Source organism: Ursus arctos, unplaced genomic scaffold, assembly GCF_023065955.2.
Source record: "Ursus arctos isolate Adak ecotype North America unplaced genomic scaffold, UrsArc2.0 scaffold_29, whole genome shotgun sequence".
Taxonomy (NCBI): Eukaryota; Metazoa; Chordata; class Mammalia; order Carnivora; family Ursidae; genus Ursus; species Ursus arctos.
Genome location: NW_026622974.1, coordinates 15,117,428 through 15,145,324, shown reverse-complemented (window position 1 = coordinate 15,145,324; position 27,897 = coordinate 15,117,428). Strand labels below are relative to the sequence as shown.

At 36.7% G+C, this 27,897-nt stretch overlaps 1 protein-coding gene across 1 annotated transcript in view; it reads right to left on the bottom strand.

Moving 5' to 3' along the window:
* Positions 1-25,203, bottom strand: part of GFRAL (GDNF family receptor alpha like) — a 57,746-nt gene extending 32,543 nt beyond the window's left edge. The window contains exons 1-5 of the mRNA XM_026507200.3: positions 25,182-25,203; positions 20,644-20,778; positions 18,236-18,394; positions 5,868-5,924; positions 4,641-4,971 (exon numbers count right to left, since the gene is read on the bottom strand). Coding sequence (XP_026362985.1) covers positions 4,641-4,971; positions 5,868-5,924; positions 18,236-18,394; positions 20,644-20,778; positions 25,182-25,203 — 704 coding nt within the window. The remainder of the gene's footprint in view (positions 1-4,640; positions 4,972-5,867; positions 5,925-18,235; positions 18,395-20,643; positions 20,779-25,181) is intronic.
* Positions 25,204-27,897: the final 2,694 nt, after the last annotated feature.

Genomic DNA, 27,897 nt, shown 5'->3' with positions numbered 1-27,897 from the left:
GGCTATGTATTTGATTCGTGCTGTACTAGCTTTGAATGAAAGTCTGGATAACATACAATAATTTCATTTTCAAAACTTTCACAGAAAGAAGAGATTCTAAGTGGAACCAAGCATTTTAATCTCTCTACTTATTATTTATCACCTAAAATTACTTATCTTTTCTTGAATAGATCACCATCAAACAAGCATGAAAACCCTCTGAGTAAATAGACACTTATCATGAGCTTAATTGTCCACATGGTGCTACTCCACTTAAATCCATAAACTATTATTTTTAATAGTCTCATATTTTAAGTAACCTTAAAGGAATCAGCTTTTTAATGTAATGGAAAAAAATCTAATAAAATTTATATTTAAGAAAATCCTACAAAAGTTTTGAGCCAGAAGAACAACTATGTTCCTTTAACGCAATTAAAGGTTATATGGAAAATATCTTCTAAATATAAGTATTGACAGTATGGATTACCATTTATGAGTTGATAGAGAAGAGATTTGCACCTAGGTGCCATTTATTCATTTTTAAATACGTATTTTGCTACAGTTGTATGAGTTATCTACTCATAGAAGTTATTTCATTCAGAAAATTAGCTGTGAAATTCTGCAAAAAATGCTGAATTAAAGGATACTTTAAAATTAAAACATCAGGGTTGCCTATGTGGCTCAATTGGTTAAGCATCTGCCTTTGGCTCAGGTCATGATCCCAGGGTCCTGGGATCCAGTCCTGTATCAGGCTTCTGGCTCAGTGGGGGGCCTTCTTCTCCCTCTGCCTGCTGCTCCCCCTGCTTGCGCTCTTTCTCTCTGTCCAACAAACAAATAAAATCTTAAACAAAAATTAAATTAAATTAAAAATTCATAAAATTAGTAGACATTACCTACGTGATTTGAAAAAAGATTTCAATATGGCAAAAAAGACTTTATATGGTAGAAATTCTATTTCAGGTTTAAATGTTTTGATGTATAATGTTTCATTATCCTTATTTTCTTGATATTCTGCAATTTTCTATGTTGTTTTGTGTTCAATTATTTAGAGGTACTTTTTAAATGGAATTATTTTTGTTTTCATTTTTGCTATTGATTTCCAGTTACATTACACAATGTAAAGAATGTGGTTGGTATAATTTCTGCACATGGATTTGTGACCTAATATGTCATCAGATTTTGTAAGTACTCACAGCACTTAAAATAAGTGTATACATTGCAGAATTTTGTTTTTAAAAAGTAGAATTTTTTAAGCAAATATTTTTTTTACTACTTTCTTGAGTTTGTACGTATGAGAATATAACGTATTACAATTTTCTGTAAGTGCCTAAACATTTATAATTGGCAAAATATAATCTCATCTCTCAGTATACATCTATATTAGACAAAATCGGTTGAAAAAATGGTCTTTATACTGCCTTCTCTGGCCTTTTCAAATAAATAAAGGAGTTTCAAAACCTATCATGTACTGAAGAATCTGGAACAGGGACAGAAGTTTTATTTCAAGACCCAAATTCTCTCCTCGTTGCACATACAGGCTGTTCAGCCAAAAAGGTAGCAGATGAAGGGCTTAACACCCTCACTGAAGAAGTAGTTTGTCATTTGGATTTTTTTCCATCTGAATTACATTAACAATAAGTTAATATAAATGCTAGAAATCTCCCTAAGGCAAAATTTGCTTGAGAAAATGACAGGATTTGTCTTTTTCACCTTGACTACTAATATTGAATAATATTTCCAGCACCTTTATAAAATATTCATTAAGGGACAATTTGCACACTGTGAAAAGAAATCTAAAGTACACAGTTCTTACTCTCTGAATTAATCCATGGAAGACAGAAATTATACAAGAAGAGACATGTATATGTACATTAAAAATCATAAAAATTAATCACAAGCTAGTCAAAGGTGGAGAGAAATAAGATGACTTCTTTTAAGTGCCTTTGGTTTTGCAGACTGTGCACCAACCATTTTGGAGATAATGGTTTCTCTCCTTTCCTGGTGGAAAACAATTACCAACTCTCTACCAATCAATCTGAGAAGGTGTTGATGCCAAGATGAATTTAACTCAGAAGTGTGTGCTTCAGAATCCTTCCTGGGGCTTCTCAGGGACTCTAACCACAAATCCCATCACTTGCCATTAGAATACTTAATTTGATAGGGAAGCTTAGATATATTATGTTCTGAAAGTTGAATGCAAATAACTAGGGTAATGAGGTAGTATGCCTACAGTCTTGGCACTGGAATCAGGTGAAGCTGGATACCCATTCGTGGAGACATCTGGTATTTTTACAGGGATTGCTTTAAAAAAAGTTTTCCTGGCTGGTTAAAGTATTACTAGTTTTCATTGTTAGTGTAGATAGATGATTGATAAGTATTCTATTTGTGATATGATAAAGATAGTGTAATCAAACGTTTTCATCCTATGTCATTGACTATAGAAAATACCATTATCTTATTATGACTAAAGTAACTTTTTGGAAATTAAATTATTTTAATTTCATAAATATTTTCTTGTCATTGAGCTTAAGACTCATTCCAAAGCTGTTAGGGATATTAAAATGTGTAAAAAAATCGCATCTGAGAATCAATGAAATCAATATTTCACTAAATAAGGACTTTAAAGATATGAGTTTGAAACATCTACATTTCATTGTAAAACACGTTTTTATCATTAATTTTATTATTCGCTCAGGAAATATAATTAATAAGCCTCACAACTTTCGTAAAATAGGATCCTCAAGTAAGACATTCTTAAGAACTTTGGCATTCTATGTGATAAGTTGAAACCAAAAATACGTCAGCGTTCTAGCACTCTGCTGAGATCTTTACCCTTATCTTACAGAATGTGTGTTGTAGTAAAGCAGTTGTCTTTTTTTGACAAATATTTATAGGATTTGGAGCTACTCTGAAAGTCGGAATGGCAGCGTAAAGGAGTGGAGACAGTTAAAATCTAAAAGAAAGAAGTTTACCAAGAATCCATCCCTTTGGGCAGTTGGTATTAAAACCTTCAGCTCATTTGGCAATGGTCAAAGCAAGTGACAAATGTGACGATCCTTGCTCTGAGCCATCACACACTAACCACTCTTCCACATTAAATGTTTATTTTGATCTTGAAATGATTTTGCTATTTATGGAGTTTTATTTATTTAAATGAAATAACAGTCCCCAATTAAAGGCACTGGGCAAACTGATATGAAGAATTATGCCAAAAAGAAGCAAAAAGATGAATCCATAAATTATATGATTTAATTGCTGGTTGTTTAAATAAAGCTCCTTTAACCTGGTAACATCAGTGTTCCAAATCATTTTGATTCATCGGATGTATTCAATACTCTTTCTTTTCTGCATTTTCTTACTCGTCCAAAGAGGCCCACTTAACTGTGGATTTCTTACCACACAAAAGATAAATTCATCTTGAATATACAAGGAAATGTGTTAATGAAGACTGCAGTGAGGAAAAGAAAAAGTTAGTGTTGAATTAGATTTATGGTTCCCAAAAGTAATTACCTGCAAGATTCCGTCTAGTCTCTACTAGCAGCAAGAGTGGAACTTTGAATAAGTGAGCCAGATCATCCATACCTCTGCTCAAAATCCTCCAGAACCCCACCATTTTCCTGGGAGTACAAACCAAGTCCTTAGTGTCCCTCTAGGCCCCCTGTGATCTAGGCCTGCCCGCCCCCATTCCAGTCAGATGTCTAACTGCATCTCCTATTGCTCTCCCTCACATATGCTCGACCTTCACTGGTTTTTGAACATGCAGTATTTCTTCCTCAGAACTGGTCTGTTTGGTATCTCTTTTTTCAGATTCTTACTGAGAGAGGTTCACTCTCCCACTTGTTTAAATCTGGTAAAATGCTCCCTTCTGGGACCACCTTGTTCACATTGCAATTCTCTCTGCCCATTCACAGTGCCACTCCTATTCTCTCCCTTTGCCTGTTCGCCTCCACAGCACTCATGACCTTATAATATGCATTTGACTTATTTATTACCCTTCTCCCCCCACTAGAATATAAGCTCCCCAGGGCAAGCATGTTGGTCTTGTGTGCACTGATGCCTAAAGCAGTAGTAGGTGCTTTATAATTATTTATTGAAATAAACAAGCAAATGACCAACGTTACTCCTCTGAAAGTCGAGGGTGTAAGGCTGGGAAGAGGAGAATGGGTACACTTCCGACATCATGGCATACATAGGTTCTGTCGATGTCCAAACCAGACTCAAGCTACCTTCTCCTTCCAGATCTCCAGCCTAAGAGAGAAAGATTCATTTTGAAGTTTGAAGAGGCACCTCATCAAAGCTCTGTGACATTTAACGGCCTTCGGTCATCATACCAAAAACCAAATTAAACTGATGCGCCAGTCAGGTCTACTTACTAATTCGTTAGTCTAACTTGAATATATAATATTAATAATGCTGCTTCCTGGCTACCAAACCCTGACACACTGAATTCACTTATTCCAAAAACACGTTCTGCGTTTGAATTACGAAAAGGATACTACACATGTACCACGGATTCAAAAATACGAGTTGTCTGGCTTTGTTTACGTCATGCTGGATGAGGGTGGGAACTCCAGCTAATGTAATGAGATCAAGTGTTAGGACTTGACTGTAACAAATAAGGTGCCGAAATAAGAAAGTAAGGTATGCGTGTTTTTACTCACCTGCATAATTCATCATTTCGGCAGCTGTGAATTACATCGAGGCAAGTAGGGGGTGGAACTACGTTCACTGCACATGGCTTGCTGTGAAGAGCTTCTCTGGACTGCTGACAAGGTATATCAGATTGAGCGCAGTCACAAAAAGCCAACATCTGGGCAATGTTAAAAGGCATATTCTGATAGAAGAACCGTATGGCTGCTTGGCAGTGTTTCACATCACACAGATTTCCATTTGCTGAGCAAGCTTTAAGGTAAGGGGCCAACTGTGCGTTGCAGACCACATCCCCTACACACGCCTCTGCCACTTCCAAACAGGACTGGATCCCTTTGATTCCTGAAAGCAAGGATATGTCCGGGTCATGAAAAAGTAAGCATAAATCTGTACATACGGAATCTGCAAAATGCTGTGAGAAGACCTTGAGCAAAACACAGTGATGTACCAATGTGCTATTTGGGGCCAACGTTCGTTCGTTCGTTCGTTCGTTCCTTCCTTCCTTCCTTCCTTCCTTCTTTTCTTTCTTTCTTTTTTTTTTTTTAAGAGTTAGTGTGAATTTACTGAGGCCTGAGTGGTGAGCTATTTGAATCATCTTTCATTTATACTGGATACATATTGTGATCTAGAAGTGATGGGAAGGGTGTAGGTCCGAAACTGAGTGGGAAAAAAAATTCTTGAGTCGAAGTTTCTCAAATGTAAACAATAAATCTTCAGAAATTTCATTTGAGGTATATAGCTTATGGTGAGTTCATGAGCTCAAATAAAAATGATTTTTGTTCTGTTGCACTTCTTATTTTGGGTGAAAATCTTGACTAAAGGCTCCACATACTTACATACTTATTCTAGTACATAAAGGTGTTCACATTCTGGCAAACATAGGTACATGGGAGCGCCTCCATCCCCCCCACCAAGCATATATCCATGAAAACAGCCTCAAACAGTTAATTTACGTGATTAAAATACCTGTGAAATCTAACAAAGATTTAGTCTTTGGTTTTAATTGCAAAGCATTCCTTTGCATAACTGTAAACAGAGGATGGGTGGGCAAAACAGTTGCTTTGATATACGAATAGAAGAAATACTGTGATTTTTTTGCATTTTGCAATATTAGACTAGTAAAAAACCGCACAATTTATTTTATATTAGCATATCCTTAACATAGCTAGTAACTATGTTTTAAATTACATTGTCTAGTATTTACAATGCAGATGAAAATTACAATGTATAAACATTACCCTGATAGGGAAGAGTAGTTAGATTCCACTTGGATTGGTTATCCTCTTTCACATTACCTAGAAGGAAAACAAAAGAGACTAATTCATTAGTGAACACTTTTTTAAAATTTAATAGAAGAAGGTGGGTTACATTTACAAATGAATAATCAAGCAAAAATACATTTAAGCTCATGTAACACTTATTTAACCCTTAATACTCAAAATTAAGGAGGTGTAGATGAAGAAAAACACCCCCACCCCAAATACTGAGTGAGTTAAACAGCCCTGCTCTGAGGATTTAGTCCTTGAAGATTTAGACAAATGCTAACAATCAGACCATGTGTACTGAAGTAAACAAAGAATCTGGGGAGAAAGAACAGAAGCAAATTGTCTGAATCAAAAAAATCCTTCCCAGTAGGGTCTTAATTAAATTGAAATGCAATTTAAAGATGGTTTCCACCTCTGATTATCTTAGTCTCTTAGAGCCCTTAGGAATTATAATCAGAGAACTAGAGAATTGTGTCGATGGAAGTGAACTCAGTGGCCAGCTACTTCCAAACTCTTTCATTCAAGAAGCATTGGTTGAATCCCTACTATGTACCAGGTGCCATACTGAAGACACAAATGCGTAGTCCCTGTTATGGAGAATCCACAGCCTGGCATGGAATATGGAGATATAATAAAACATCCAAATAAAATAGAAGGAGTGCAAATAGACATATGCATAAAGTGATAGGGGAACAGTATGATCAGATTTGCATTTTAAAATAAAAGTTGAATTGTTACATTGGCTATTAAGATATTGACTTCTGTTATGACTTCATGACTCAATTTTCCCTACTTGAGCAACCTGTCCAAACTCCCTCCCTGCCCATGCATTGCACAGAAAGAAGAAGGCATAACCACAAGAAAATTCTTTTTTACTCCCCACTGGGTCAGTGTTTCCAGACTCCTTGCTTTGTTCCATTTGTTCTCACTATACGTGGTTTCTCACTTTTATACCCATAATGTCTCAGCGCAAGAATCACAGTGTTTCTAGATCCGCCCTCCTGTGTCTCTGAGGAAGCCTGAGGTGTTCCTTCTTCTCTGCACTATTCCACATTGAGTGAAATCCCACAAGCGAATCTCAGAGAGGCATATAGCTTTTGTAACGGTTACAAAAGTCTAGGCTAGACCTCTATTGTAAATTAATATCTCTGCTTTGGGACTGATTGGTATGGCTATGCCACTGATTAACTATAACATATTCTAGAAACTATCATTGAAACATAAATAAACACTGACCTTACTCACTTTGACTGAATGTTTATGTCCCTCCAAAATTGACGTGTTGAAGCCCTGACCCACAGTGTGGCTGTATTTGAAGGCCGTGTCTCTGAAAGTTATTCAGGTTAAATGAGGTTATAAGAGTGGGGCCCTGATCTGATAGGATGATCATTCTAGGGAGAAGAGACACAGAGAGCTTACTTACTCTTCTCCCTCCACGCACTCCCACACCAAGGAAAGGTCATGCGAGGACGCATAAAGAAACCAGGAAGTCAACAAGCCAGGAAGAGAGCTCTGACCAGAAACGGACCCTCCTGGACCTTGATCTGGGAGTTCCGGCCCCCAGAACTATGAGAAGATACATTTCTGTCGTCAGAGCCACCCACGCTGTGGTATTTTGTTCCGGCAGGCCCAGCAGACTAGTATACTCACTATGTGGGTAATTATTATAAACACAACAAAACATTTATTTTAGCATGGGAAAATAAACCCTATCTTGGATGTGTACTATTTTATATGCTATGAGTAATTTCATATGAATTCTCTGCACATTAAATTCTAATTTCATAGGGTACCTACATATGTACATACGCATTTTTTCCGGAGGATATTTTAAGCCATAGCTTCATCGCTGAAGAGCAGCTAAAGGGCAATATGTCATGGGAATAAATAAAAGATTGTACCAATCCAATCTACATCTGAGATAGATCATAGACATAAAAAAAAATGCACATTGTTCCTTCTTATTCATCCACTAATGTCAAATATATCCAGAATCTGGCATTTTCTCACCTAGCTACCACCCTGGCCCAAGATTGCACGCATTTCTCTGTTGACCTCATCTAGGTCATGGGCTCATTTATCATCTATAAGTGAATGGCCCCCCACTTAGATTAAGTTCTCACTTTGTTGTGTCATACCTAGAATTTAGACATCAGGTCCATACATGGGGCTGCCTAATTTGATATATTTACTTTGGTATCTATCTAATAAACATTTCAGACTTCACATGTCCCAAACTGACCTCTGACTTCTCTGTCCCTCACTGAAGCCTCTTCTTCCTGTAGTTGTTCCCATAGTAGTTAATGAAAATAATAGCAACCACATCCTTCTAGTAACTCAGGACAAAAACCTCAGAATCAACCTCCATTTACTTTTTTTTCTTACATCCCCATATGGTTTATTACCATCAAAATATATCTAGAATAGACGACTTCCCACAGTGGTCCGTCATCTATCATTTTTTTCTCTCTGTGTCATCATAAAAGCCTCCTAACTCGTCTTCCTACTTGAGTCTTTGCTTATCTTCAACATAAAATCCAGAATTATTCTTTCAAAGATAGGAATCAGATCACCACAATCTCTTAGTGAAAATTCTTCAGTGATTTTCTATATCCCTCAGGGAAAGAGCCAATGACCTAGAAATGATCTAGAAAGCCCTACCTGATCTTGTCCCTGTTTTATTTCTGATCTCACCTCCCACACCTCTCTCCCATATTCTCTCTTCTACCTATGTGTCTCCCCTTAGCTCTTCCTCAAACCTCCAGACCCATGTCCAGTGGAAGGCCTTTAACTCCCTGTTTCTTCTGCCTTGACTGCTCTTTCGCCAAATATCCACAAGGCGCATTCCCTTATCTCTTTTAATCTTTGCTCAAACATTAAGAGTGCAAACTGCATGGCCATCCTATTAAAATTACAAATCACCCACTCAGACCTCTTTTCCCCTCTGCTTCTGTTTTCTCCTTAGCATTCATGCTGTTTAAAATATCTATCTTAGGGGCGCCTGGGTGGCACAGCAGTTAAGCGTCTGCCTTCAGCTCAGGGCGTGATCCCGGCGTTATGGGATCGAGCCCCACATCAGGCTCCTCTGCTAGGAGCCTGTTTCTTCCTCTCCCACTCCCCCTGCTTGTGTTCCCTCTCTGGCTGGCTGGCTCTATCTCTGTCAAATAAATAAATAAAATCTTTTAAAAAAATAAAATAAAATAAAATAAAATAAAATAAAATAAAATATCTATCTTAAGTCATTTATCCTGCTAATTTTCTCTTTGTCCCCATATTGGATGCTGTGACCCACTACTAAGACACCCCCTTAGGCTCTCATTTCCTCAGCTGCTGAAAGTTTGGTTGGGTGAAGACACACACCAGTCCTCTTCTAGGCATTGCCCTCATTTGAAGAAAGTTGCCACAGACAAGGTGACAGACTTTCCCAAGGGACAGCTCCTGTATAAGGACTAGCCCATAGGAGGGGTTCGAGGATCAGGTCCCTTGCCTCAAAGGTCTTTCCAGGTCCAAACTTCCTGTGGAATAAACTAATTTTGCTGTGGTAGCCGCTCTGCATTTCAGCTTCTCCCTCCACCTGATCCTGTTTCCTGCAGTTCCTTCTACCTTTTGTTCCTAAACCTTCAGCCAAACACACCTTTTGTGCGCAAACCTCTGTCTCAGAGTCCGTTGCCTGGGAAGGTGATTCAAGACACTGCTCAGTATAGTACGTGAACTCCCAGAGAGCAATGACTTATTGGTTTTGTTTACTGTTCCTCCAGGTCTCAGCACGTGGGCTAAGACACGGTAGGGACTCAAAAGAAAGATTAAATAAATAAATAATCAGCACGTAACCACATTTTATCTATTTCTCTAATTTTTTAAATCCCCTAACAAACAAGTTTGTCCTTGAATGAAGGACAGGTGTTTTTTGGTTTTGTTTCATTATTGTTTTTTTTTTTTAATCCTGCCGTATAGGACCTGGCACATTGTAAATGTCTCATAAGTATTTTTCGAATGAATGAATGAATACAATTAACATTATGCTAAAACCTTTTAGCATTTGCCTCTCTTGCCTCCTCATAATCCCTTTTGGACACAGTCATGGCATTAATTTTTTATTTTTAATTTTCTAGGAGACACAGGCAGAAATGACAAAGTGGCGATCAGAAATTAGATATTCTTTAGTGAATCCATATTTGTGATTATATACTTAATGTTCCTAAATTCTTCTTTAGAATACCAACCTGAAAAAATGTCCTGCTTGAATCTATCTTCATAGTCATCACTGAAGGCTGGAACTTGACTCATCTGAGCATCCTGTATACAAATGTCTTCAAACAAACTTTTCCAAATTTCAATGCACTCTACTTCTGAAGGGTCATTGCAATGACAATTCCACAGTATCGTTTCTTTCAGACTTTCTCTTAATGTGGCACACAGGTAGCCTCCATCAGTGGTCTTGCATTGTTCTGATTCTCTCCCACAGGTTTTCTTAAAATTTTCATACAACAGAGTGCAATGTTCTGATTCTTGGCAGATATGTGCTGCTATGACACAGTCACTCTTTTTTCCAACCATTAATGATGTGTCTTTCTGATGGAGCCATTTTGTGATATTTGACTGTCCAGCCAAATGTAAAGACAGAGCTGATTCTTCTATAAATAAAATTTTAAAAATTGACCAAAAATTAAATAAGTTCATTTACTTAGGATATTTTAAATGTTTTCTAAAAAGTATATAGACTTATTTTTGTTTAAAAGATTTATTTGAGAGAGAGAGAGAGAGAGACAGAGAGTGAGCAGGGGGAGGGGCAGAGGGAGAGGGAGAAAGAGAATCCTCAAGCAGACTGCCTGCTAAGCATGGAGTCATACCTGAGGCTCGATCCCAGGACCCTGAGATCATGACCTGAGCCGAAATCAGGAGTCTGACACTCAACCAACTGAGCCGCCCATGTGTCCCTAGACTTGTATTTTATATTCTTATAACTATTGTCTTTCAAAAACCATTAAAAAACTTCAAGAGCTATTGTGAATGATCCTGAATTTTTAAAAATTGAAATAAAAACTGATTATTTATAGTTTATGTAACCACATAATAGTAATGCTCAATTTCTCTCGATGACATTTGGTTCTCGTCATTTACTTTTATTCAAATTCTCATTACATTTCGATGATGAGTGATAGAAATCGTGTATAACTTAAGATACTTATAAAGTAATACTTTCCCTTGTATAAATTTTTATGGATTTCTATTTTCTACTACAAATGTACTCAAAGTGCTTTCCCACCTTTTTAAAAAATTTATTATTTCCCCCTCAACCGCCTTTTCAGACCTTTATTTTTCTAATTCACCAACCTCCTCGTAAGATTTTAATTCCGCAGATATACTGTATATCTGCTTAGAAACTGGATGTATATCTGTGCTTCATACACAATAAAGAGTAAAACATTTTTTGCCCACCGCCACGTACCGATTTTCACCCCTGGAGGTTCTATTCCTCATTGAGAATGCACATTCTACTAGAGCGTTTCAACAAGCCCATACTTATAGGAACGTCATAGAAAAAAGATCAGAAAAAGAACTTCGACACGAGACTCCAAGTCAGCTTAACATAGGCTTTCAGAAGTATACCGTCTACTTCTAAAATATCGTATCTTCCTTTGAGGTACTTCAAATACATCGCCACAATAAAAAGTCCTTGACCCTACCATTCTTTCCAAAGTTACTTTTTTTTTTTTTCTGGAGTATTACGATTTAAAAACAAACAAAAAACCGATTGTTTAATTTTGTTTTATTAAATGAGTTTTATTTCACCTTAGCTTCTACACATGCCTCACACTTATACAAGACAAAGATAACATGATCAATTTCATGATATAAAAACGTTTACTTAAAAACTGCTAGGGCATCCTTATAAGCACTATTCTGAGTCTAGCCTCTGTACTGCATGTGTTTGAAAACACACGCTACGATAGCATTTGACACATTTCTCAAATAACAGCTCACAATGGATTGTTATAACTACGTAAATCAGACTCCTTTACTAAAATAGAGGTCTTCTATTCATTTTGGCTAGCATATGCAGGCTTACATGAATAGGACGCATGTGAATTAATGCTGTCCTCATATAATTAGTTCTATTACAATGGTAATTATGTATTTTGAAATAATCTAGAAACCTGTCTATATGTCAATCTATCTAAATATCTTCCTATTTAAATATTTAATTAGCTGGGCTAAATGAAATAATATGGCTAAATATCAACTTTACTATGTTTTCAGCTGTCAAGAGCAGAGACTGTTTTAGTCACCTTTTTTTTTTTTCTTAAGATTTTATTTATTTGAGACAGAGAGAGTGAGAGGTAGCGAGGGGGAAGGGACAGAGGGAGAAGGAGAGAATCTCAAGCAGACTCCTCGCTGACCGCAGAGCCCAACACGCAGGGCTCACCTCACAACCCTGAAATCATGGCCTGAGCTGAAATCAAGAGTCAGAAGCTTAACCAACTGAGCCAGCCTGGTGTCCCATGTTTTATTCATCTTCATAGCCATCCTTCAGCATTTATAAAATGTCTACACATATTAACTGAATAATAAATACAAGCAGATACATGATTCAGGTGCTCAAAAATATGTTTAAAAATTTTAAATACTTACATTTTATTTATCTATCATTTACTAATTATCAGGTACTACACTGGGTGCTTTCTCATAGTAAGAAAAAAAGAAAGAAAAAAAAAGAAATGCCAAAGCTGATTTGTTCGAGAAATTTACAATATATCAATGAAGAACAGAAAAGTACCTGCCTATATATGTTGGGGAATGTTTTGAGAGTCCAAAGTGGGGAGGGAAGGAAGAAGAGAGAGAGGGGGCTCTGGGGGTGGGGGAGAGAAGGAGAGAGAGAGAAGGAGAGAGAGGTCGATCATGGCTTGCTGGACTGATGATCAAAGAGTTTGTGGAGGATGCCACAGTTAAGATAGGATGAATGATAAGATTTCAATTATTTCCTTTCTCACTCTAAGCTAAATTATAAGCAATCAGCTAATGCTCTCTGTATACACAACAATAGGTCATGTCCATCATGAAGTGTATTTGTGAGATTGTTTAAGTGTTCTCCTCCTCTACAGGGTTTTTATATTCCTGGCTTATCAATATTACCACATAGTCGTCTCTAATAAGTGTCTATTTCGGGGGGAAAAAAAGGTTTAACTATGTGAACTGATTTCAGTTTAACTGCTCTAACTTTGTACATACCTGTTGAACTGGTGACTACATTTTGTCAAAACTTGGTATGATTAAAAGTGGTTAGAGAGATAAAAATTAAGTTGTCTTGCCATTATGAAACAAAAGTCAATACATATTTTAGTATTTCAATATGTTTTCATTTCAGTCTACCTCAAACTAAAACTAGTAAAGACCTATTAATCAGCTAACTACTCTCATTTCGGGCTCTCTCCTTTTTGATGACATCTCAACATTTGTAATTGTTGACTATTCCACCTTTCATTGACTTCAAAAACTCTTTCTGTGGTTTCTTTTCCTGTCTTTGAAATCTTCTTTTTTGTCTCTTCAACTAGATCATGAATGTTGTTATCAAGATCTTTATACTCTCACTTTATAGCTTTTACAGACCAGTTCTATCTTCCTTCATGGTTTTATCTACTTCTTGTAAACCTTTAACTCCAAAACCTGTTTATCTTTCTTATTTTATTTTTTTGTATGTCTATCTTAGATTATTCTCTTCAGTGCAAGATCCATGTTTCAAAATGCAAGCTAGACGACGCATTCCCTCGTTTCTTTTTTGAAATCACTTGTATCATGTAAAACTTAAAATGCTAACATTCCTAACGTGACTGTTGCAAAGCATTCCACAGATGCAACGTCTCCAAAATATAACTCAACACTTCTGTCTCCAGTCCTGTATTTTATGGCTTCTTCCCTGTCTCAGTGTAGCACAGTATCTTGTCCCAAGCCAGCAACTTGTAGAACATGCTTCATACATTTCATCCTCCTCATATCCAACTGTCAACCAATTCCTATCAATTACAATTCATAAACATATCTCACTCCAGCCTACTCCTCATAGTCTGCGGCACCACTGTGGTAGTCTGGGCCTGCATCACCCCTCTCCCAAATTATTTTGACGTCCTTTTAATTGATATCCCTGGCCTGCATCTTTCCCTCCCCTCCCTTCTGTCCTTTGCACTCCTGCCAGTGATACCCTTTGAAAAGCTGAGTCTGCAGTCCTCTGTTTAAAATGCATTAAGAGCCCCTTGCAATAACAGTTTGAAGTCTAATCCCTTTATAAAGATCCCTAAGTTCAGCTTCCCTCCTTCTTATAACATCTGGTTTCTTTCCAGCATCATCTGCTAATACTGCTCCGCTCTACAGACCAGCTTAACAAAGGATTCGTTGCTCCTCGAATGTGCTCTGCTTCATTCTATTTCCTCTGTCTAGAACATCCATTTTGTCTCTCTAATGAACCCAATTCACCCTAAAATCCCAAGTCTGTCATTTCTTCTGTGAAACCTTCTGAGTCACCATTCTTTCTTCATCTATAGCTTCAAATACTTTGTAAGAGAGTGTGTGTGTGTGTGTGTGTGTGCACGCGCGCACGTGTGTATCATCTAGCATGTAACACGTTGTACAGATGACATTTAGCACTTACCATTTTAATTAAGAATTGAACTAAAAGTAAATAACAAAGGAATCTTGGAAATCCTCAAATATTTGGAAATTAAAGAACAGTATTACAAATAAACCGTGAATCAAAGAAGAAGTCACAAGGGAAATGAGAAAACATTTTGAACTGAATAAAAATGAAAATGCAACATACTAAGATTTGTGGATGTAACTGAAACAGCACTTGGAAGGAAATTCATATAATGAAATGATTAGAGGAGGAAAGACAAAAATCTCAAGTCAATGTTATAAGCCTTTATCTTAAGAAACCAGAAAACGAAGAGCAACTTCAAGTCAGCAAACACAACAACCAAAAAATAATGAGCAAATTGCGAGACAGAGAGAGAGACAGAGAGAGAGGAGGATACAAGTTTGCCAATGTCTGAATGAAAGAGAAGACATCACTATAATTCCTATAGACATTTAAAGGACAATTTGGGAATATTAGGAACATCTTAGCAGAGAGAGAGAAAAAAGAAAAAAAAGTAAAATGGAAACCCTAAAAACAAAAATTCAACATAAACGCAACAAATGGGAACATTCACTGAAAGACACAAACTACCAAACTCACTCAAAAGGAATAGGTAAGTAAAACAGTCCTATAACAACTAAACACATTGAACATTTTAAAACCTTCCAATAAAGAATGGCCCAGGTATCTTCACTGGTGAATTAAATCAAACATTTAAGGAAGAAATAATACTAATTCTTTGTATACTGTTCTAGAATAAAGAACAGGAGGAAATACTTCCCAACTCATTTAAAAAACCAGCATTATTCAGACAACAAAATCAGACAAATACACTGTAAGAAAAGAAAGCAATATTCCAATATCCCCCATGGACATAGATTAAAAACCCTTCACAAAATGTTAGTAGATTGAATCAAGAAATATATAAAATGAATAATACATCATGACTGAGTAGGCTGTAGCCTCAGAATGAAGGGTTAGAACCAACATTCAAAAATCAACAATAAAATTCACCATATATATATTTATATATATATATAAAAGCAAAACATGATCATTTCAATAGAGGCAGAAAAAGCATTTGCAAAACTTAACATCTGTATCTTTTGTGATAAAATTTCTAAGCAAATGGGATATAAGAAGGAATTCTTCAGCCTGCTAAAGAGAACCTGCAAAGAACCTACTGCAAAAACCATTCTTTATGGTGCAAATCTAATGCATTTCTCCTAAGATAGGTAAAAAGACAAGGATGGTCACTCCCAAGGATCCTACTTAGTATTATCCTGGAGGTCCCATCCAGAACAACAGAGCAAGAAAAAGAAATAAATGCCTACAGATTGGAAAGGGAGGAATAAAACTCTATTCACTGATATGAATATTTCTATCTATATGGACAATCCTATAGATTCTACAAAATAAAAGATACATAAGAACTAATAAGTGAGCTGAGTAAGTTATAGGATATAAGGTCCATACAAAATATCAATTTTATTTTGATAGATTTTCTATAATCAATTGGAAATGAAAATATAAAATAAGTTACTATTTACAACGGCATCAAAAAAACAAAGCATATTTGTATAAATCTTAACACGATGTAAGAATTATATACTGAAAACTATAAAATATTGATAAAAGAAATCAAAGAAGTCTTCAAAAAATGGGGAGATATATCATGTTTGTCAATTCTACCCAAACTGATCTATAGTTTCAATGTAAGCCCCCCCAAAAGGTAGATATTTTTGTAGAACTGACAAGCTAATTGTAAAATTTATATGGAAAGTCAAAGAATAGCCAAAAGAATTCTTAAAAAGAACAAAGTTAAAGGAGTTATACTACTTGATTATAAGACACCTCATAAAACTACAATAAGACTGTAGAGTATTGGCAAAAGTTCAGAAATACAGATTATTGGAACAGGATAGAAAATCTAGAAATAGAGCCACTAATATACCACCCAAATGATTTTTGAGGAAGGTGAAACTGATGGTCTCTTTAGCAAATGTGGTAGAACAATTGTCTATCCTTAAGGGAAAAAAAGGAACCTGGCCCATTGTTAATACCAGTCAAAAATTAACTCAAAATATATCATAGAGTTGAATGTAAAACCTAAACTACATAATTTCTAGGCCATATGAGGACTATCTCTGTGATTTGGGGTTGGATAAAGATATCTTAGATGCAACATCAAAGGTATTATTCATAAAAGAAAAAAACCAATAAACTGGTCATCATTCAAGTTTAAAAAATAACTTTTTTTTTAAAGATAATCCTAAGGAAATAAAAGACGTAGAGTGGAAAATATTGTTTATAGAACACATATTCTGATAAATCCTATTCAATACAGAGAAGCAACTCTTAAAGCCCAGTAAAAAAGCCAAAACTCAAATTTTAAAAGGGCAAAATTTTGAAGAGATGCTTTACTAAATAGTGTTTCACATGAAAATATAAGCACATGAAAATATGTTCAACATTACTATTATTTAAGTGGAAATTAAACCTACAATGTGACACCATTAAATACATATTAGAACGGCCCCAAAACAAAAACAAATAAAGAAATCAAGTGCCACTGAGAATGTGGAACGACTGGAACTCTTACACATTGATGGTTATATCAAATTTGGAATACAGTATGGAAGCTTCCCATAAAGTTAAACACACGCCTTACCATATGACCCACCAATTTCTTACCCAAGAGAAACAAAAATTTCTATTTGTATAAAACTTGCATGTGAATATTTATAGTGGCTTTATTATCATTTCTAAAAACCTGGAAAGAATGTAAATCACTTTCAATGGTGAATGAATAACCAATGTGTGGTATAACTATACAATGGAATACTAATCAAAAAGGAGAACAAACTTGTACATGAAACATTGGTGAATCTCAAATGCATTATGTTAAATAAAAAAAAACAGTCAGGCTCAAAAATACACGTTATATAATTCTATTTATGTGAAATTCTGGAAAAAGCAAAACCATGGAACAGAAGATTGTCCAGTGAGCTCACCATGAATGATTTGAGAGGTGGGACAATAGGACCATTCATGATAGATGAGAGGTAACTCTATTTCTTGTAAAACGGGAGAAGGCTGATTGTCAAAGAAGAGGCAAGAACCCCATGATAGCAGGTGCATTCCCAAGCTGACCACTTTTCAAAAAGAGTGCATAGGGACATTGAGGATACAAACACTGATCTCTTTAGAACCATTTCATCCCACATATCCCTTTGAAAATCTTTATGAATGCTTAAGGACACAGGAAGAGTACTCTGATTACCACTACTTCAGCGTCAGCCTGGCACCTCAAACAGGCAGTAAATAAATATATATTAAATGATTAAATGCTCCTATCCAAAGGCAAGTATAATTCTAGATACATGGTTATATTTGGACTTTCTCCAATACCTTATTTATCTTCTATCATTTAGGTCTTGTGCAAAGCCATAGCAAACCCCACAAATATATGAATTGAGTGAGTGAATCTATAATTCCAATGAATTATAATTGAATGAAGCTTGAAATTATGGTTAGCAACTAAAGAACTCTGTTAGGCACTTACTGAGATCTACAGCTCACGGAAGTTTAAATTACACAAAGGATCAAATTATCAAAAAATGAGAATTAAATTACATAGATGTGGTTAATTGTGAAACCGTACTTTTCTTTTTCATGACTGTAAGTATTCCATATAACAATGTATTGTTACCTGACTCATTGATGCATTGTTCCCCAAGCAATTTGTTAATAGTACAGTAGAGGTTATCAGTGCAGAGACAATCTTCAAATTGGAAATTGCTTTCCACCAAGGACTGGATGCTCAGGTTACAGTTTGATGAGTCCTTCATCTTGCAGGGGTTACCTGGGTTTCACAGTCAAACATATAACATTCCTGATATTAATCTGAATGTTTTTAATATATTAATCTGAGTAATCCATTATTATGTAAGATTTTCTGGGGTTGTAGCAACATGTCCACAGAAGTGACATTTTAAGCACAAAATCTCTTTACTGACTTTCCCCCCAGTATTTACTTTCTAAAATAGATTAAAGCTTGCTGTATTTTAAAATGACTTTGTCCCCACTTAGAATGCCGATTTTTACTCTTCAAAGTAATCAAGGCTGTCCTTATATGAGGTGACCAGCATGACCTACAATCTTCACCATTTTGTCAGTTTAGCTATGTTATTAGCTATTTGTCATAACCTTCTATTTTGTTTTATATGTCATTTTAAGATTATAATAAGAGACATGCAGGTGGCTCAGAATTTACCATGAGAAATGAAGTGCTCCTGACACTTAGTAAGCACTCAGTAAATATTATTGAATAATGAATCTTTCATAATTACCAACATTTCATTTTCTGCTTTAATTTACAAAGCCATATTTATCTACCCAACAATTTTCTTTTATTCATTTTTCTGAATAAAACTACTTGAGTTCATTCCATTTGTGTATTTGAGAATATTTCTATTTCAGCTTCATGCATGGGATAATTATGCAAATATTACTGCAATTCACTGCAAATGACTTGCTATTTGTATACTGAAGTAAATGTTATAATTCATGACACTGAATGCAATATTTTAAATTGCCTTATAAAATGTAACAAGGAGCTTCTTCATCAAAACCAATAACAGATCTTTTTTTGTCATTGTCTTCTAGTCTCATCTGAAGGTTATTGCATTACTTTGAGCAAATTATGCTTTTAAAATTCTTTTCCTGAACTGTAATAAGAATGTCAGGTGAGACAGCCATAACTTTCTTTGGAGTATGAAAATTACATATACGGGGCGCCTGGGTGGCACAGCGGTTAAGCGTCTGCCTTCGGCTCAGGGCGTGATCCCGGCGTTATGGGATCGAGCCCCACATCAGGCTCCTCCTCTATGAGCCTGCTTCTTCCTCTCCCACTCCCCCTGATTGTGTTCCCTCTCTCACTGGCTGTCTCTATCTCTGTCAAATAAATAAATAAAATCTTAAAAAAAAAAAAATTACATATACTCCTTTCAAGGGCAGGAAAGAGAAGGAAATCTTTCTCCCTTCCTCTGCATCCCATGTAATTCCTTGAGGTCCTGTGGATGGGCGAAGTTCTGATGATGGGGATTGTAAATATTGGCCATCAGAACTATAGGTTGCTGCCTTTTAACCCAAAGCACTCCCCTCTACATCTTTTGGGAAGTAGGGGAAGCACACGCAGATAGGGAAGACTCATGAGCAGTACAGAATTCAATCTTCGTGAAATGAATAGAGAAAGTGAGACATGGAAGAATCTATTATTTTCCTTTTTCAGTTTTTCTTACTGAGTATTCCAGAAAGTTTATTAGGTTTTTATAGTATTATAATATCCATTATACAGGATGATAAATTATGTTAGAATACAATTTTTTGAAACTTTTATGATGATAGTATTAGGGCAATGTTTCACTATATCATCAGTTTATTTTTAGCACACGGAGTCCTACTCCAATGCTCCATTCAATATTTATTCAACTAATTGATATATTCTGTACGGCTTTTTTTTTTTTAAAAAAAAAAAAACAAGGAACAATAACTCTAATCTTCATATTCTTTACCCTTTGGGACTCCCCTTAAATATCTGGAATATAGGACAAGTTAAAAATAAAAATATATTTTAAATTGTTCTTGACACAGCGGGAAGGGAAGACACATATCTGTTGCAAGAATGTAAAATGTGAATACAACGTGTAACACGTGTAACATGTATTACGCACATACAAATAACAGTTTCTAATAGTCACAAATGTTATTTTTCCTATTTTATTACTGAGATATTAACATGTAAGCAAAAAGATATTTGAAAAATTTTTGCCATACTTCTGACAAGCATGCATATAATTATGACAATGTACATGGTGAGATAAGTACAAAAAAGATTGAAATCCTTCATAAAGCTCCCCACAGTGTATCAGGGCTCTTGAGCTTTTACAAACACCTTCACTAACGGGCAGTTGAAGGTGAATCACTTGAATATCAAGTTTGAGTAAGGTGTTTAGAGCAAAGCTCACTTAGTTCCCAGGATAGTGACAGAAAATATCCAAACCTATTTTTATCTCAGTAAAAAGAAATCACTCTAGGGTGCTTTAAATAGTGTTGTACCTGAAACATTGCATGAATCTTCCATTATCCTCCATGCATATTTACATCCATCTGCATCCCTTAGACATTGCTCTCTTAAATATGTGCAATCAATGGTTTCGGAAGTGGATTCATTTTCCAAGCACAGCGCCACAGCTGAAATACAAGAGTAACGGAACAACAACAACACGTTTACAATATTACAGCATGGCAGTTGTGCACCTCAAAACTAAGTCACTGATGATAAAGAACAGAGTTAATGAAAATACAATCTAATAAAATCATTAGAAGGTTGGAATGGATCTTAACTTTCCTTCTAGTTATAGATCTATATTCTTCCTATATAAGATTCTTTAATGAAAAGTCTATGCTTGTACTCCTATTTGATGCCTATTCATTCCTCAGTTTATATGTTTGTGAGTATTGCTCTATCAAAACTGCTCTTTAAACTTCCCTAATCATCTCCAAAACATCAAACTTAATAGTTTTAAGACTACATCTTGCCTACTTTTTTTTTTTTAAGATTTTATTTATTTATTTATTTGACAGAGAGACAGCCAGCGAGAGAGGGAACACAAGCAGGGGGAGTGGGAGAGGAAGAAGCAGGCTCATAGCAGAGGAGCCTGATGTGGGGCTCGATCCCAGAACTCCGGGATCACGCCCTGACCCGAAGGCAGACACTTAACGACTGCGCCACCCAGGTGCCCCAATCTTGCCTACTTTTATCACTGAACATTTTGTTGCCATTTTGTTCTTGAAATTCTCTGTTTCTTTAGCAGCCCTCTCTTCTAGTTCTCTTGATACTTATTCATTTGATATTTTCTGACCATAGTTAGAATTCTTCCCAGGGTCCTTGTCTTCTTCTGGTGAACTATATTTTTAGGTTAATGTTTATCCTCAGATTTTTCCCGTTCCCATTTTGCACATTCTCTGTGGACAATTGTATGTACTATCATGATTTTAACTAAAACCTCTGGACCAATGGTTCTCAAACGTATAACTCGATCCCACTATTTTTCAGGATTCCAGTTATATTTGTTGCTATCTCCACCTAAATGTTCCAGACACATTTCCAGACTCTCGTATCTTTCTATCATCACCACTCCCTGGTTGACCACCCTGCTCCACCAATTTCACCATTCTCATAGGCACCTGAACTAGAAACCTTGGATTCATGATAGACTCCTTTCTTTTTTAAGATTTTATTTATTTATTTGAAAGGAAGAGCATGTGAGAGAGAAGAGGGGCAGAGAAAGAGGGACAAGCAGACACAGCCTGTGCAGGACTTGATCCCAGGACCCTGGGATCATGACCTGAGTTGAAGGCAGACGTGTAACCAACTGAGCCACCCAGGTGCCCCCTCCTTTTTTATCCTCAACTTCACTCTCTTATAACCATTTTTGCACAGATCCCTGACTCTTATTTTGAATATTTGACCAACTCACAAATTACTCAATGTGCCTTCAATTTCACCTTATTCACATAGGTTCTTTACACCCCTAAGCTGCCTACTGCACCAGCCAGAGTCCTGCCATTTCTCCGCTTCATCCTTTGGATGGCTCCTCATAGTGTAACTTTTATATTCCTTATCTCATGCAATCTGGGGAGTCCTTAAACATTTATAGTTTCCCAAATGCTTTATGCTGTCTTGTACTTCCAAGTATTTACTCTACAATTATTAGTAGACACTCCATTTCTTTTTCTTCTGGAACACTTTTTTTTTTTTTTTTGTCTGTTAACACGCAACACAATGATTACCTATTTTATGGAATGCTTCCCTGACTTCAATACCCTCCTTTCCTATATCCAAATTGTTTTTAACACCACTCATTTGTTTCACTACAATCTTAGGATTTCCCCAACCATAGCTTTACTGCTCTGTAATGAAAGTGTGTATTTATGTGCTTATCTCCACCTCTAGGTTCTAGGGTTTTATTAGACAGGCGTTAGACATAATTCATAATCGTATCCTCATCATCAAACACAATGACACATTATGTGTGTATATTGACTTAAACCAACTTGAATAGTTGTTTAAGAATGAGTTATAAATAAGTAAGTGATACTGTAATAAAAATAACACCTTCCAGATATTTACAAGTTATTTTGGGTAGAAGAGTAGTTTCCAGTAGGTTTTCTAAAAATATCAAGAAAGTAGCAATGCTAATTTAGTATATTGTACAAATTACCTGAATTGATTCTGCAAGCATGCAAACTGACACTTGCTTAATCAATCCATAGAAAAATATGGGAACTGCAATTATAGAGACGATATATTAACTACAATCAAGAGACCTCAAGCTATGTCTTAGGGCCAAATTATTTGTATTTTTAAAAAGATGATGTTAATTATGAATTACCTGTGCCAGTGCAGAGTTATAGGCTTCAAGTAAAACCTACAATCTTGTCTTTATCTTACCTCTTTCAAACCTCTTCTCCTAAGGAGAATCCAAGTCAACTCATAGGATCATATGTACTATTTGCTGGGTCACTGCATTTGGAGATTAGGCCCAAGGGTGTGGTTCAGTCACATTTTTCTTGTTGAGGGCTGGAGTAGAAATTGACATATCAGCCTTCTGTTTTTTCATGTGTTCATGAATAACCTCATCTAGCCAAAATCCTGTCCTAGGTTAGCAAGCCTAGAGAAAGAGAGAGAGCCCCTTCGATTCTGGCCCAGGTATTTTATGCCAGAAACTCAACTCATAAGAAACTGGAATTTCATTTGACATTGATCATTACATTTTTCAAACAGCTCCCTCAGAAAACTTATAGGTGATAGTATTTTGAATATCATGCAAACCTTGCCAGTACCTCAGTCTAGTGATGTTAATGAATTCTACATATAATCTTTCCCAAATTTATTTTTTCTTCCATATTAAAATTTTAAGTTCCACTCGATCATTTTACATGATTTTCTACACCTTCCCTTTGAATGAAATACTGAATCCACTAGGAAAACCATCTCAGTGATCTGACCCACAAGAATGAAAATAACTCTAGCTTTCCAAAATTTTAGTCATTCCTTACTATGATTTGTGGCCACATATTTAATCCAGGAATTTTCAAGGATTCTCTTCAAATGCTCAGTCAAAAACAAGTTCTGTTTTAAAATAGTAAGATGAAGAATACTGTACGTAATATCACCCTCTTAAGGCTTATCATGATAATACGTGTTCTATTTTAAAAATTCACTACATCCCACATTTCTTTGGCTCTGTAACTTTTGCACATCGCGAGACCTACTTAGATGATGTTAAACAAGTATTCTGAAGAATGCACTATAGGAAATTCTGGTTAAACCAATCAAATAGTACAGTTTTGACCCTAACAGTATTAGAAATCATTTCCCTTCTTCATGCAACCTAATGTCAAGGTTAATTTAGAAGTGAAACTTTAAAGCAAGCGGCCATCCTTGCTTTTTCAACTGCGGCCAGAATGAGGTTGTAATGTATTTTGTGTGTTCTCTTTTATTGTTGCCTTATCTACAAAAGTTAAAGTTTCTTAGATTTCTCTTTATAATAAAGAATAGAAATAAGGAAATATTATTAAAATAAATAGAAGAAGCAACATTTTGGCCTAGTGAATAACTATTATCTAAACTAAAGAAAAACTGAAGATACAGAAAAGATTCCATCCCTTCTTCCCTTATCTTTTTTTCATTTGATTTATTTTGACTCTCCTTTTACGTTCAACATAATTTGAAATAAACTCCTTCATTTTCATTGCCCACAATTATGTCTTTATTCATCAATATCTATTAGTGTAGAGTAAGCAAAAACTGTACTGGCTTTGTTTTAATGAATGGAATATTAATATTCAGCTATAATCATAACTATCTCTTTTCCTGAGTCCATTTTATAGATTCTACTAAATTCTGAAGAAAATATAGTAACGTCCCCAATAACACATAGAGCAAGTAGATCTTCATGGATTCTACTATAAGTATAAATAAATTCTTTTCTACCAACATCTTGCAATACATTCACACTACCCCACACAAGAGGAATAAACCCAAACCTTACCTCTAGCTCACAAAAACTGACTGAAATGTGAAGCATTCAATGGGACGTTAAGTTGCTTTATCCTACAAAATGACTCCTACTTAGTAAATATTAACTCTTAAAAATTAGGGGAACTGAGTGATTTAAATTAATTTCATTTTAATTTAATTTCAAAGAAAAATAGATAATTTGAAATTTATCATCTTATAACTTGTAAATAGATACTGGAAGGTTTCGTTTCTCAAAGGCTCTAGTACATACGTGAATTCCCTAAATCCTAACAAATAACTCAAAGTAACTGGATTATCTTACACAATAAAATAGAAACAACCTGAGAGATTAATGCAAATCCCGCATTACGTATTTTCTACAGTTATAAATGAGTAAACCGTGCATTTTTTAAAAAGTAACAAACCACGTTAAAATATACATTTCCAATTGATCCTTCTTATTATAAGCCCACTAGTTTAATCAAGAGATAAGTCAGATAAGACAGCATTCAGTTCATGAAGAATTGGCGTTCTGCATCCAGGTAAACTAGAAGCACGACTCACTTACCGAGGAAAATGAAGGCTACCATGCTGGACAACGTGGGGATATCCACCTGGAGGAAAGGCAGCCGTGTCTACTCCAACCACCTTCCTAACATTAACTGTCCAGACAAGGCTTCGGCTTTTGCTCTTGCTTCCTGCAAGCATTACTGATTCAAGTCAGCTTCCTTTGTCACCATCTCCTCACCAATCTTTCCTGAGCTGTGAACTTTCCTAATTATGTCCAAATTCAATTATTTTCTTCTGAGCGTACTAATGTCGGATATTAGGCTTCCAAGAAAGCCCACAAGCCAGATACTAAGAAATGATACATGCTCAGCACATTCATGAGAAAGGGTTTTTTTATTCCTTCAACTAGAATGTTAACCGTGTAAAAGCCCCCCAACTACACCCCAAAAACTTCCAAGGTGCTTGAGTCTCCTCAGTTTCCACTTCATTAATTAGCCTCATTCAGCAATGTTATGCCATCCGAGAATACGAAAAGGAGAAAAGTGTTAAGCAGCCCAGGCAAATGTATGGGGGAGTTCAAGTTCCTCTGGAATCAAACCGGAGTGCCTCACCTTCCCAAACAAGAAATGTTCTCTACATGTGCCTCACACTCCAGCACACTTTCAAGCTGTACTGCTTCAGGTCCACTTCCCCAAAGCCCCTGAGACAGTGACGGTGTAAGCAATGACTCCTTGCAGCCGTGCAGAAGTGCCCTGCTCCCCTGGAAAGGTAAGCATCCGCTTGCGCTCACCACTTAACAACTGTTTTTCTCCTAGCTTCCATGAGAGACATTACTATGCTCTGAATATTTATGTCTCTGCACAAATTCTTATGTTGAAATCCTGACCCCCTAAAATGATTATAGGCACAGGCAGAGCCTTCGGGAGGTGCTTAAGTTGTCAGGGTGGGTGGAATCCTCTGAATGGGATAAGCAGCTTACCACAGAGGCTCCAGAGAGATCTCTTGGCTCCTTCCACTGGAAGGCACCAGCTATGACCCAGGAAGAGGGTCCTCGTGAGGACATGACCATGCTAGCGCCTTGATGTTGGACCTCGAGTCTCCAGAACTGTGAGAAATAGATTTCTCTTGTGTATAAGCTACCAGACTGTTGTATTTTGTTCTAACAGCCTGGGTGGATTGGATTTACCTTGTATTTCCTCATGTTCTTCCTCACAAGACCCTGGAGCACATCAGCTCCACTGGGGCATCATGAGGCTTCCACTTTTAAAACACCTGAGACCTTTCTGGAATGGATGTTTGGAAATATACAATGCCATTTCGGCAAGGAATTAGGAAATCACAGGTGTGGATATGCTACTGCCATGAGAGGAGATAGAACCATTTTGTGTCCACAGTGACACAGTGGAAGAATTGTTGATTCCAATTGCCCAGATTCATTTTCCACTAGAGAGAGGTTACAACATATTTTGGTTTCAGAATGCATAATGAAAAAACAGACTTGGGAGTCCAACAAATTGAAATTTGTTTTTCTCTATAAATGTAGATAAATGACTTTATGTGGGAAGTTATTTACACTTATTTACTTCTCTGTAAAATGCTGATTGTATCCGTGGTTGCTATATACATTAAGTATGCATATGGGTCTTATATCCCAGAGATCAACAAATGCCAGTTATACTATAGCCAGTGACTTAATTATTTAACAAAAGAATTACATCATAAAATTGTTTAAGTATCTCCTTTTAAAGATATTGAGTTACAGGTGCCTGGGTGGCTCAGTTGGTGAAGCGGCTGCCTTCAGCTCAGGTTACGATCCCAGGGTCCTGGGATCGAGCCCCTCATCAGACTCGCTGCTCAGTGGGGAGTCTGCTTCTCCCTCCCCCTGCTCATGCATGCTCTCTCTCTCTCTCTCCCTTTCTCTCTCTCTCTCTTGTTCACTCTCTCTCTCTCAAATAAATAAATAAAATCTTTTAAAGATGCTGAGTTACTTAACTTGTGTTATAAACTTTACCGAGCTGATTGTTCTTTTTTTTTAAGATTTTTTGATTTATTTATTTGACAGAGATAGGCAGCCAGCAAGAGAGGGAACACAAGCAGGGGGAGTGGGAGAGGAAGAAGCAGGCTCCCAGTGGAGGAGCCCGATGTGGGACTCGATCCCTGAACGCGGGGATCACGCCCTGAGCCGAAGGCAGATGCCTAACGACTGCGCTACCCAGGCGTCCCTGATTGTTCTTTTTGATTTAAGCCAACTAAAAATGGCTAAAGCTAGAGAGAGATTCAGTGACTCAGTTGGTTCACAAACTGCCCCCGACCCCCAACAGGGAGGACAAGGAGAGCCCAAGAAAGAGGCAGGGCCCTGCAGACTGGCAGGCGGCAGGTTTTATAAGCAAGGGAACTTACACATGAGGCTTGTGTCTAGAAGCCTCAAGAGGAGTAGGTCTCTGCATCGCCTGCCAGAATCTTACATGTTTACACAGAACCCTTACCTGGATTCAGTCACGTCTACGGTCCAGACGATCTCAATAGCACAGGCCTCTCTCGGGGCTGCATCCTTGAAACAGCTCCCGCGGTGGGAGTGGTTAAGGTAACCTACTTTCCAAGGGCAAGGAGGCGTGCGGAGCCTCCGACTGCCTAGGTTCAGCTCTCGGGTCAATCGGAGGTCACGTCCTCTCAATGACCTTCTTTAACAGGTTCCCACAGTGGAAGAGTCCAGGGTTGGAATTGCCTCAGGCCTGTTTTACCTTGTTTTAGGGCCTGAGGGTTTCCCCTCCTGT